The 12,771-nt window shown below is 39.1% G+C and overlaps 1 protein-coding gene across 1 annotated transcript; it reads right to left on the reverse strand.

The window, feature by feature from the left end:
* Positions 1 to 393: 393 nt before the first annotated feature.
* LOC134754103 (uncharacterized) lies at positions 394 to 9,964 on the reverse strand. The gene is made up of 3 exons (XM_063690179.1): positions 9,818 to 9,964; positions 9,390 to 9,594; positions 394 to 754 (listed from the first exon to the last, which is right to left on the reverse strand). The coding sequence occupies exons 2-3, from the start codon at positions 9,580 to 9,582 to the stop codon at positions 528 to 530; spliced, it is 420 nt and encodes a 139-aa protein (XP_063546249.1). The 5' UTR covers positions 9,583 to 9,594; positions 9,818 to 9,964; the 3' UTR covers positions 394 to 527.
* Between the last annotated feature and the right edge of the window lie 2,807 nt (positions 9,965 to 12,771).

Below are 12,771 nucleotides of genomic sequence, written 5' to 3' on the forward strand. Positions count from 1 at the left end.
AGGCTAAAACATTACAATGGTTAGTACAAAATAAAAACCTAATTAAACTAATTATTGCCAGGGAAGTGGTAACTCCTTCTCTATAAATTTATTTAACTAATATTGCATATCCATAATTCCAGGATCGCTTAATCTGGCTGGAATATTCTCGGTAACCTCTTACATTTTTTCTGCCTCTATCTACTAAATTAGTATTATTTCATTATTGCAAAATTGAAAAATTTGTTAAATGTCAGATTAATCTTTAATTTCAGTAGTATTAAGCAAACAGTTACCACCGCGACAATAGAGCAGTTGGTGCCCCAAATACTACTTACAGAGAAACATAGCCTACATTAAAAATAGTCATGCCTGTCACACATAAGAAACCTTCTGTTCATACTCTTCATCTTCCCGCCAATACCCTTGTAACACTGCATGTTGTACCGGTAAGGTGTCATGCTTTAGCTTACACCAACGGACTCCGAATCTAAGCATCAGAATGATCATCAAGAGGAGCCATGCTAAGAAGGACATGGTTTTTAGATTTATATGTAACTCTCACGCTTATGTAACTCTAGGTACTCTTGGGAGGAGGTCAGTGGTTGAGTGGAGACGGACGGAGGGACGTCGCCTCTGCCGTGTTCCTCGTGGTATTCAGTGGTGTATGGTTGGACGTTGTGGAGCGGTTGGTAGTTGCCCTCTAACTCGGACAAATCAAGTGGTAGCTGTTTGTGCGGAGTGGTGGACCAGATGGATACAATCCAGCGGTTGCCTGGAAACAAATTATTATACAATTTAAAAACACGCTCGACAATCTGGCACGCCCAGTAAACTGGCAATTACTCAGGTGACCCACTCTATAATCTGTCAGTTTATACAGCTGAACCTGCTGAACACTGGATTACAGAGCGGGTTAATTCAATGTAGAATTGAATTTACCCCTCTCTCTCTCTCTCTCTCTCTCTTTAGCCCTTTTCTACCCTTCGGGTGTAGGCCTCCTTCATTTTACGCCACTCGTACGATTATAAATGAGTCAACTTCAATCTCAACGAAAAGGTAATAGGGCAGATTTTTCCTAAGAGAGTCGAATAGATTTACCCGAGTGAAGTTAAGCGACACAAATGCAAAAGTAACTCTGTCTTGCCTGTTACCTCTTCACGCTTAAACCGCTTTACCGAATGAGATGAAATTTGGTATGGAGATAATTTGAAGCCCGGAAAGAACAGTGGATAGTTTTTGTCAATCATCATCATAAACCCACGCAAACGAAGTCGCGGGCAGAAGCTCGTTATCCTATATAAAGCTTAAATTTCCCATACAAATCTAATAATATGGCAGTTCCAACAATTCAGCATACTTTGGGCGGAAAATTTCAGGTGCCAGATTACCGAGTGCCTACTGTAGTTTTATTTCTTAAACTTAATTAATTAACAATTAATAACCTCTTGTCCCATTCTGGTACCCCGGCTCGTACCAATGAGTTTTTCGGAACTTATGTACGAAATATCATTTGATATTTACCAGTCGCTTTTCGGTGAAGGAAAACATCGTGAGGAAACCGGACTGATCCTAACAAGGCCTAGTTCCCCCTCTGGGTTGAAAGGTCAGATGGCAGTCGCTTTCGTAAAAACTAGTGCCTACGTCGATACTTAGGATTAGTTGTCAAGCGGACCCCAGGCTCCCAGGAGCCGTGGTAAAATGCCGGGATAACGCGAGGAAGAAGAAGAACCTCTTGTCCCATTCTCAGAAACATTTCCCTCATATTATTACCATCCGAGTTGTATGGAAAGTAGAAACTAAGTAAACTATAATAGGCCAATACTGCCATGCTGCAGTTACTAAATTATTTTTAAATGCAGAGTAACCTGTCCTAATTTCCATGGTCAAAATATCAAAGGACTGCTTGACATTGCCACAAGTCGTCACCCTCTTTTGTTTCAATAGGTTAATGTAAATCATTTAAAGAACAATATGTTTCAACCAAAAGGTCACATTGTCGCTTGTCAATAAAGTCGATTTCAAATTGAAGCTGTATGGAAATAGCGCCTTATTGAGAACCGATAATAAGTACCCTTTTGATTGAAAATGGCACATATTGCCAAACTGCAGTTTTTTGCCTCTGGCGTGGCAGACTCTATATTCAGTTGAGTAAACCACGGAGTAGGATGGAGATGGCAAGTGGGCGTTCCCGTCTATCCGACAGTTAGTAGCGACCGACTCACTTTATGCACAGACTATGCTCAGTTGTTGTGTAAACTTCATGCTCGAATGACATTCACGTCGTACGTACGCTCGTCTAACAAAAATTGATAATTAAATTTAAAATGCCGTATTGTGCAGTATTAAGCTGCAGAAATCACAGCGGTTTAAAAAATCTTTCACGTGGAGGTATTTCCTATCACCGGTGGTTATTTATTTGAATATAATCCGATAAATACGAAAAATCTGTTTCTTTTGCATTATTTACGAATGTTCGTTAAGTAAATCTATATTTTATCAGTTAGAACTTAGAGTTCACAATCCTTTGTCACTATTCTTTACGTTTATCTGGAATATTCGCTATCCTAAATGTCAAATAACTTCGCTACTCAGATGCTGCGCAATGTCGATATTTATATCGATAAAGTTAAAGTTACGATATTTCAAGTTTGATGTTTTGTAGTTCGGTAATAAATTATTATTTTAGACACGTTTCTAATTATTATTTGGGATAATCAATGTCTTAGTAAATATGGCAGCTCTGGTCATCAAGCACTAAGTTAAGTCGGGGTCATTTCATGGCAACCTTTCAAACCTTCGTATTCCTTTACATACGTTTTTGTTTTTTACACCCATCATATTTTCATCGTTAATATAATTAGACTAGGTACTTAATGCACTTATGCGTACAATGCATGCAATGTGCCATGAATAAACGTTTTATATTTTCTATTTCTTTATTATTAATTATTGTAGGTTACCACAAGATGCCGATATTAAAAATAAATGGATCAATGCTACTGGGCAAGAAAATTAGTTTCCGCAAAAATATAGCACCATTTGCTAGGAGCATTTCTTAGAGAAAGATTTCTGGGGATAAAATTGCCATACATCTCATCTAGCGTCCACACGCCTAAAACTTAGTTACTAATTTAGTAATTATTAGTGACATTCGGGCTCACTTAATTAATAAAAAGTGTTCCGTACTACGCAAACTAGCGTCAAATATTGGAATTTTTCCGCCCCCCTTCCTGATTTGATAGGTCACAATCTTACAATCAAATCAAGTGGGATCGATGAGCCAGTTTCATGTATGCTTTCACACCATACAATTAATTTGACAATTTAATCAGGTTGTCCCGTCTAGATTGGCCTTAAATGCTGCTACAAGTAAATATATTGTTAAAGACGAATACTTACCTATGTAAGTAATTGCAGATTTGTGATCACAAAATAACAGCAATACCGAGTTAATAGACCTTTAAAGAACTATGATTTTATCTGTTTGACTTTAAGATATATTTAATGTTCACATTAACAACCTAGTTGGTCAATTAATAAGAAACAAATTTCTAGTTAGATATTTGTTGTACTGTACTACATATTATTTTTCATACAATCACGATTATCACTACCTATATTATAATCATAAATAAAGTATCATCTAAATGTGTTAAAACATACGGTAATGAAATATCAATACCTAACTGAACACACAAATATCGATAAAACACTCCGATTACACTGTCCCCTCCCTATATCGTCGAATGGAAAGAAGTTCCAACGGTTAGCTACTCGCAGGCGTGTAGAGGTCTCGAAAACACCAGTGTAACGTGACCGTGAGATCCGTAACAAACCATGCGTAATTAGACCTTACTTATACTGGTTTTTTAGCCCTTTTCTCGCCTGTAATAAGTAAGTGATTTTAAAATTATATAAAATAACGCCATCTGGTGTTGAGTAGTTGTATTAGGTGAACGTTGAGCGAGCTTTTGTGAGATGAATGAGATAATGAAAGTCGTATGTCATATAGCTTTGACATTATATTTTAAACCGTCACTCATGTAGCCTACAGTTGATATTCGTTCGAGAAATGTCCACCGGTAATAACTTTTTGGTATGGAAAGTTGCTACGAATCAGAGCAATTTTGTAAGTGTGTGACGTATTTTAACGTGGCTATGAATGTGTGAGTTTAGCGACACTGGTTTTCATACTAAATAGGAGTCATTTCACATCCACTAGTTTATTAATTCGTGGAGTAAACTTCCGAAACTATTAGGCCACATCCCTGTGGTTTGTTTTTTCAATATTAGAATCCTTCTATTGCAGGGGTCACCAATTAGTTTCTTCAGGGGTCCGGTTTATAAAATAAAATTACCGTGACAGTCAGTTTCTATTTGAGTTTATTAAATAAGCAAATGTAATGTAAAGATAAAGATACAAGACATTTATTCGTGACCAAAGATAGATATAACTCCGTAATAGATGGATACAGTCCAAGGAAAAAACGTGCCTCGAAAATCACGAAAATTTGATTCTCGATCACATGGCGCCACTAGTTTTGGACTACTCTCGTATAGAGGGCGTTGACTGTTTCGTTTGTTATTTATAATTTTAACGCATACTAGTGAAAGAACATGGGTCAAAATCATATAAAAATAATTAATGCAAATAAAAAAACCATTTATCCATATTTAAATACATTTTAACGTATTTTTATAAATCTTCATTTTGAGTTTTAAAGTATGTCGATAGATGGCAGTGAATTTAAAGTGGTTACAAAATTTACTATGACAGTAATCCTCACTGTTCGTGACGATCACAACACAAGTACGAACATGTACAGACAACAACAGCAAGAAAAGAAGAGATGTACAGCACAAAATAATTTGGCAGTCTGGATCCGGGCCGCGGTCCACCATTTGGTGACCCCAGTTCTATTGTATAATCATAGAGTAACTTATACTAGAGCGGTACTGTCATAGTAAATTTTGTAACCACAGTAAATTCACTGCCATCTATCGACACACTTTAAAACTAAAAATTAAGATTTATAAAAATACGATAAAATGGATTTAAATATGGATAAATGATTTTTTTTATTTGCATTAATTATTTTTATGATTTTGACCCATGTTCTTTCACTGATATGCGTAAAAATTGTAAAATAACAAACGAAACCGTCAACGCCATCTATACGACAGTAGGCCAAAGCTAGTAGCGCCCTCTGATCGAGTCAAATTTTCTTGATTTTCGAGGCACGTTTTTTCCTTAGACTGTATCCATCTATTACGGAGTTATATCTATCTTTGGTATAATGCATAATTATATCTGTTGCTAACGCAAAGATAATGAGCACAGGATTAATAAATTCTTTCAATGGCCTTCTAGCCTGCTCAGTCACTACTGATACGTAGCACTCGTAGCAGGGTCACTACCCTGCTTCCGAAGTAGCTCTCGCGTTTGAATACTGCTACGGGTATTTATCACAGACTTTTGTTTCCGAGTTATTTTGGATGTTTTCTATGTATTTTGAGTATGTATGTATATATTGAGTATATACATACTCGTCGTTTAGTACCCACAACACAAGCTTTATTGAGATTACTGTGGGACTTGGCCGATTTGTATAAGATTGTCATAATATTTATTTGAGCAAATTCCAACATAGATACGTAGTCTATAGGCAGATTAAACAAGTCCTCTCCATCTCTTCTAAATACCTTAAACGCATGGATATGTTCCTCGTGGTCTCCAGAAAACGAATTGACCGGTTTTAGTTTATGGAGAGGGGCTAGTCGAAAAAAACAGGGGGGGGGGGGGAAGATGATACAAAATATGATATTCAGCATTCTAATATATAGATACGGGTTTAATACATATTAACTCAAAGTATATAATTACCTTAAACGCTGTTCGCGCACCGAACCGACCACGGAATAACAACAGGTAGAAAGTCCATTACTTACGTTTATACGAAAAAACGACGAAATTCGCGGGTGGGATGTAAAACTTATATTCATAACAGATGGATACAATCCGGCGCTTGCCTGGAAACAAATTATTATACAATTTAAAAACACGCTCGACAATCTGGCACGCCCAGTAAACTGGCAATTACTCAGGTGACCCACTCTATAATCTGTCAGTTTATACAGCTGAACCTGCTGAACACTGGATTACAGAGCGGGTTAATTCAATGTAGAATTGAATTTACCCCTCTCTCTCTCTCTCTCTCTCTCTTTAGCCCTTTTCTACCCTTCGGGTGTAGGCCTCCTTCATTTTACGCCACTCGTACGATTATAAATGAGTCAACTTCAATCTCAACGAAAAGGTAATAGGGCAGATTTTTCCTAAGAGAGTCGAATAGATTTACCCGAGTGAAGTTAAGCGACACAAATGCAAAAGTAACTCTGTCTTGCCTGTTACCTCTTCACGCTTAAACCGCTTTACCGAATGAGATGAAATTTGGTATGGAGATAATTTGAAGCCCGGAAAGAACAGTGGATAGTTTTTGTCAATCATCATCATAAACCCACGCAAACGAAGTCGCGGGCAGAAGCTCGTTATCCTATATAAAGCTTAAATTTCCCATACAAATCTAATAATATGGCAGTTCCAACAATTCAGCATACTTTGGGCGGAAAATTTCAGGTGCCAGATTACCGAGTGCCTACTGTAGTTTTATTTCTTAAACTTAATTAATTAACAATTAATAACCTCTTGTCCCATTCTGGTACCCCGGCTCGTACCAATGAGTTTTTCGGAACTTATGTACGAAATATCATTTGATATTTACCAGTCGCTTTTCGGTGAAGGAAAACATCGTGAGGAAACCGGACTGATCCTAACAAGGCCTAGTTCCCCCTCTGGGTTGAAAGGTCAGATGGCAGTCGCTTTCGTAAAAACTAGTGCCTACGTCGATACTTAGGATTAGTTGTCAAGCGGACCCCAGGCTCCCAGGAGCCGTGGTAAAATGCCGGGATAACGCGAGGAAGAAGAAGAACCTCTTGTCCCATTCTCAGAAACATTTCCCTCATATTATTACCATCCGAGTTGTATGGAAAGTAGAAACTAAGTAAACTATAATAGGCCATTACTGCCATGCTGCAGTTACTAAATTATTGTTAAATGCAGAGTAACCTGTCCTAATTTCCATGGTCAAAATATCAAAGGACTGGTTGACACTGCCACAAGTCGTCACCCTATTTTGTTTCAATAGGTTAATGTAAATCATTTAAAGAACAATATGTAACATTTTCAACCAAAAGGTCACATTGTCGCTTGTCAATAAAGTTGATTTCAAATTGAAGCTGTATGGAAATAGCGCCTTATTGAGAACCGATAATAAGTACCCTTTTGATTGAAAATGGCACATATTGCCAAACTGCAGTTTTTTGCCTCTGGTGTGGCAGACTCTATATTCAGTTGAGTAAACTTCCGAAACTATTAGGCCACATCCCTGTGGTTTGTTTTTTCAATATTAGAATCCTTCTATTGCAGGGGTCACCAATTAGTTTCTTCAGGAGTCCGGTTTATAAAATAAAATTACCGTGACAGTTAGTTTCTATTTGAGTTTATTAAATAAGCAAATGTAATGTAAAGATAAAGATAAAAGACATTTATTCGTGACCAAAGATAGATATAACTCCGTAATAGATGGATACAGTCCAAGGAAAAAACGTGCCTCGAAAATCACGAAAATTTGATTCTCGATCACATGGCGCCACTAGTTTTGGCCTACTCTCGTATAGAGGGCGTTGACTGTTTCGTTTGTTATTTATAATTTTAACGCATATTAGATATAACTCCGTAATAGATGGATACAGTCTAAGGAAAAAACGTGCCTCGAAAATCAAGAAAATTTGACTCTCGATCAGAGGGCGCTACTAGCTTTGGCCTACTGTCGTATAGATGGCGTTGACGGTTTCGTTTGTTATTTTACAATTTTTACGCATATCAGTGAAAGAACATGGGTCAAAATCATATAAAAATAATTAATGCAAATAAAAAAACCATGTATCCATATTTAAATACATTTTAACGTATTTTTATAAATCTTAATTTTAAGTTTTAAAGTATGTCGATAGATAACGCCCCCCCCCCCCCCCCGTGTAACGCGTTTTCGTGTATTTTATTTGATAAAAAAAAATTGATGAAATGAAAACGCCTTGTTCCAACCCCCCCTCCCGCCCCTATAACGTATCGTAACGTTTTACAAGACCCTCCCCCTCCCCTCCCAAATTTCATTACGTAATATTTGAATGCCCCCAACCGGTTTAAACACACATTTTTGTTGTTGATCGTTTTAAGCATTTTCTTATAAATCTGTGTAATGATTTGCTAAAAATTTGTCGCTTTGAGCAGAATGTAGTCCAGAAAATCTATTTTATGGTAGACTAGCTAACTCATTTTAGCAAATAATGCCTTTGGTCGCTTTCTGCATTACTATGGTCAACTGCAGTCGTTTACAAAATATTTTAAAATACCTATATGATTTTTTACCGTGCATGGATGGCATAAGTACTGATAAAACATGCTTCTTGCGATACAAAGAGCTATAGAAGACTTTTATCGCCTCTTTAGAACCTTAAGTTCAAATTGCAGATGCTTATTACTCATATAGATGTTAAGGTTCTACAATTCCTTACCTTTAGACCTTAAAGCTTTACATGAACCTCTTAAACACTTTTATGTCACCATAGCTTTTAGGCTAAGACTAAATATGTAGCTATTCTAGAGCCAGTCTACATCTTTAGGTAATAAAATAGGCGCTAAGTGTCGCTTAATTGTTTGTTGGGATTTATAATATGGTGCGCAGTGACTCATGCTGAACAAAATTCAATATTACATAAACCTTATATTTTTGGTATGTTAAGGTATATATCATTGATTAAGAAGCATGTTTTATCAGTACTTATACCATCCACATACGGTAAAAAATCATATATTTTAAAATATTTTGTAAACAACTAGTTATTACTATGGTTATTAAGAAACAATAATAGTATATAGTATGTTCAATATACTTTTAAAGGACACCTCACACAAACCGATCAGTCCTATAAGACTCAAGATGTGAACAAATATCAATGATGGTCGACAGCCATCTTCCCCCCGCCCCTTTTTTTTCGACCAGTTCCCCCCATAAACTAAGGCCAGGATTACACTTGTAAGTTTTACTTACGTAAGTAGGGACACAGCTATACTACAGAATGAGATATGAATATCGTTATCTCATTCTAGCAAATAGCTTTGTCCCTACTTACGTAAGTAAAACTTACAAGTGTAACAGGATTAATTCGTAAACCAGTTAATTCGTATTCTAGAGACCACGAGGAACACATCCATAACAGTTTTAGGTATTTAGAAGAGATGTCGATGACTTTTCTCAAAATAGGCCTCCAGTCTAGTAGGATAAACTTACCCGTGTTTCGGTCCAGCCAGTAGTCCGAGTACCTTGAGCAGCAGCACACCACGTTCAAAATAACAATCAATCCCAAGATTACAGAACTAATGGCAATGACCATATAGAATGGGGTAAAATCTCCCACTCGAGACAGTCGAGACACTAACGTTCCGTTCCGTGTAAAGTTATAGGGATGATCAGAAGCCGACATGGTCTAAGAAACCTGTTGAAGAAAGAAAATTACGTCAACTTATAGGTTTTTGAGATGCGCATGGACAAACAAATTCAACGTTATTCGGAAAGAGCTAATTGAATCGTGTGAAAATAAGAACATAAGGTCTGTTTTTAGGTTACGCATCATGGAATACGAAACGAGACCGCACCCTAGCTTGGGGCGTGGTAAACGCTAACCAGCACTATAAAACTTATTAGGAATAGGTACTGACCTGAAACTTGTTTTGAGATGAGTCCCAGCAACAGGTCAGAAATTTATTGATATTACAGATATATACATTTATCGGACTTCTGTCTATTGTAACAAATTTAAGAAATGTTTCAACTCACATTACATTACTCTACTCACAACGAAACTTTTTGTTATCCACAATTCCACAGGTACAGAATACTATTGCAGATTATAAAACAATGAAAATTATAGAATGATTACGAAGTACCAACATCAGAAAAAATTAAAGGGCTCCACCATAGACCTAGCATTACATAGATGTGCTGTACGCATGAATCTAGAGGTCGCTGTACGCATTAATCTAGAGGTCTCTCCACACTCGTAGCGAATCGCGGCTTCGCGCCGCGTAGTCTGCAGGGGCGTATTTACCCTAGGGCCAAGGGGACCATGGCCCGGGGCGGCAGGCTGCGGGGGGCGGCGCAGGCCGCCGCTGGCTTTCAGTTACGAGTGCCTCAGTGGCGCCCCAAATTTTTTTTTTGTAGTGTTACTGGTACTAAACATAATTTAATTAAAAGTAAGTAACTATTCGTTGTCTATTGCCAGTAGTCACATCAAAATTTTTACAGCGCGTTTGCGCCCCTTTGCCTTCTACCTTAATTCTTTACCCACGTCTGATTGTCGACGAGTTCTCATGATGTCGCCCTGTGACGTCGCTTTTCACATCGCCCTAAGGCCGCGGGCTCCCGATAATGCTTTTTGGCCCTGGTCTGCAACAAACGCCGTAGGTCGCGTCCGGCGTGACGCTGTACGCGACGTACGAATGCTTACTATGGAAATGCACTATAGTGGTCTCTCTCACACGCCAGACGCGGCGCACGGCGGCGTCTGGCAACCTACGGCGTTTGTTGCAGACCAGGGCCTAACTTGACGTCAGCATTAACGCCGTGAACGACGTCTAGACGCTTGCCATTGCGTCAGCAGTCGCTATACTTCCTACGGTAACTAAAGGCATCGAGCGCGCGAGGCGCGTTTTTGTATGACGTCCGTACCTCTGTGGCGCACGGCGTCCAGATGCTGACGCCGACGTCAACCGAAAACCGTACACTATTAACACTATAACTATTGAGTATAGAATTCAGAGGAGAGAGGAGGAGAGACCAGGGACTTGGCAAACGGGTCAGTCGGAGCCTAGCACAAAAAACTAAGCGCGTTTTTTTTAGTGGGTTCTAAATTTCGCATCATTCATTTAGTGGTTAATTTCTCAGCAAAACACTGATCAATATACGCAAAAATCATATTGAAAGGTAGATCTTATAATACCTAGTGTTATTGAATAAAATTAGAGTTCGGACACGACACGACATGGTTAGTTGTTTCAAAGGTGAACAGCAAGGCAAGGAGACCGAGATACTGGACAGCAGAGCCCGAAGGGAAACATAAGGTGTATAGTTAAAAAAACAAACAGACGGACCGCAAGCAGGGTATTGAGCTATAGACCCTAGAATGCCAAAGGGAGCGCACCACGTAATGCCGAGATGCTGCAGAGCCGCTATTATAGTTACGACCCAATTTACATTGTTATTACTAGTGGCTCTGTTAGCTGTAGACCTCGCGTTAAGCTTATAAAATGTAAAAGTGAAAAATACTTAGTTCGTTGAGTCGTTATCAGAGTGAACCCACAATGGCCTTAAGCGCCATATAGATAGGCGCTTTTAAGTCCTTTATGCCAATTTCCGCATTTTGAAAAATTTCCTCAAACTGGATCGACAAAAAAAAATTTAATCATAGAATCTTGTCACAAAATTTCACGAGAATCTGTTAAGAATTGCGACCTGGCCTTAAAACGAAGACCTTCATAAAAATTATGGCGGACTAAAAGGTCAGATTGCGAGCCCTGAAAAGCTTAAAAGTCGCGCTTTCCAGAAGACCCGAAGTATTCCTGAATTTCCAGCAAGTCGCGCCTTCGTTTTAATTTGAGCGAACGCCAAAAGTCGAGTAGCAGGAGAGCCGAGATCACATTGGTTCCAAGTTCCAAGCCAATTCCAATAGCTCTCCTCTCCTCCAGCTCGGTCTTCGACCTTGCATGGACGCTCTTTATGCGGAGCTCGGCCTTTGGTGTCACTTTAACGTGGTCATTGTTCCAATCCCAAACACAGATTTTTCCCACCTCGACCTTTGGCTTTGCGCGGAAGAGCGCCGCAATTGGACGATCCGGGACTTTATCACTATGCAGAGCTCGTCTTGGCCATAGGTTTTTGTCCCAGCTCAGCTCCACTGAAGCTCGCCCTTTAAGTCTCTTGGGTCCGCAGAAAACTTTTATCATATTCGTAGCCTTTCAGGCTCCCTTAGCAGTGCTTTAGGCTCTGTTCTTCTGCAGTTCGGCCACACAGGGCAGTACAACGCTATCGGACGCTCCGGGTCTCCGGCCTTATGCAGAGCTCGGCCGTCGGCATCGCTGACAATTGGCTATAGGTTTGATTCCAAGCTCTGCAGAAAGGCACTGAGAAAAAAATATGCTTTTGTGTTTATTTCATGGGGCATTGGAGGGCGGCAGAGGTCCAATGGCCCGGGGCGCCAAATATGTAAATACGCCTCTGGTAGTCTGGTGCGGGCTTAGTAATAATCTGTGAATCTCATAGACATTAGACCAAAGAGTAGTATCATTAGACCCTATATATTATACTACTCTTTGCATTAGACATAGCATTACACAGATCAGCTATACGCGTGCGCCCGTGAGGGACAAAACATTAATTCATTGTTTTTTTTTTTTTTTTTAACCTGACTTGGGCTCTATTGCATCTAGGGCAATTAGAGCGGTAGGACTGTGTGGGGGGATGGTAGCCTGAGAAAATTAATTCATGGTGAATATACTTGAATCTAGTATAACTGGAACTGGATCGGGCATGAGGGGTGGGGGGAAATGACCGAACGGCCCGAACGGGGTAGTCTTATGTATCTCACTAGGAGTAGCAGAGAAAGCGCTGTTATTGT

The sequence above is a fragment of the Cydia strobilella genome, chromosome Z (assembly GCF_947568885.1).
Source record: "Cydia strobilella chromosome Z, ilCydStro3.1, whole genome shotgun sequence".
NCBI lineage: Eukaryota > Metazoa > Arthropoda > Insecta > Lepidoptera > Tortricidae > Cydia > Cydia strobilella.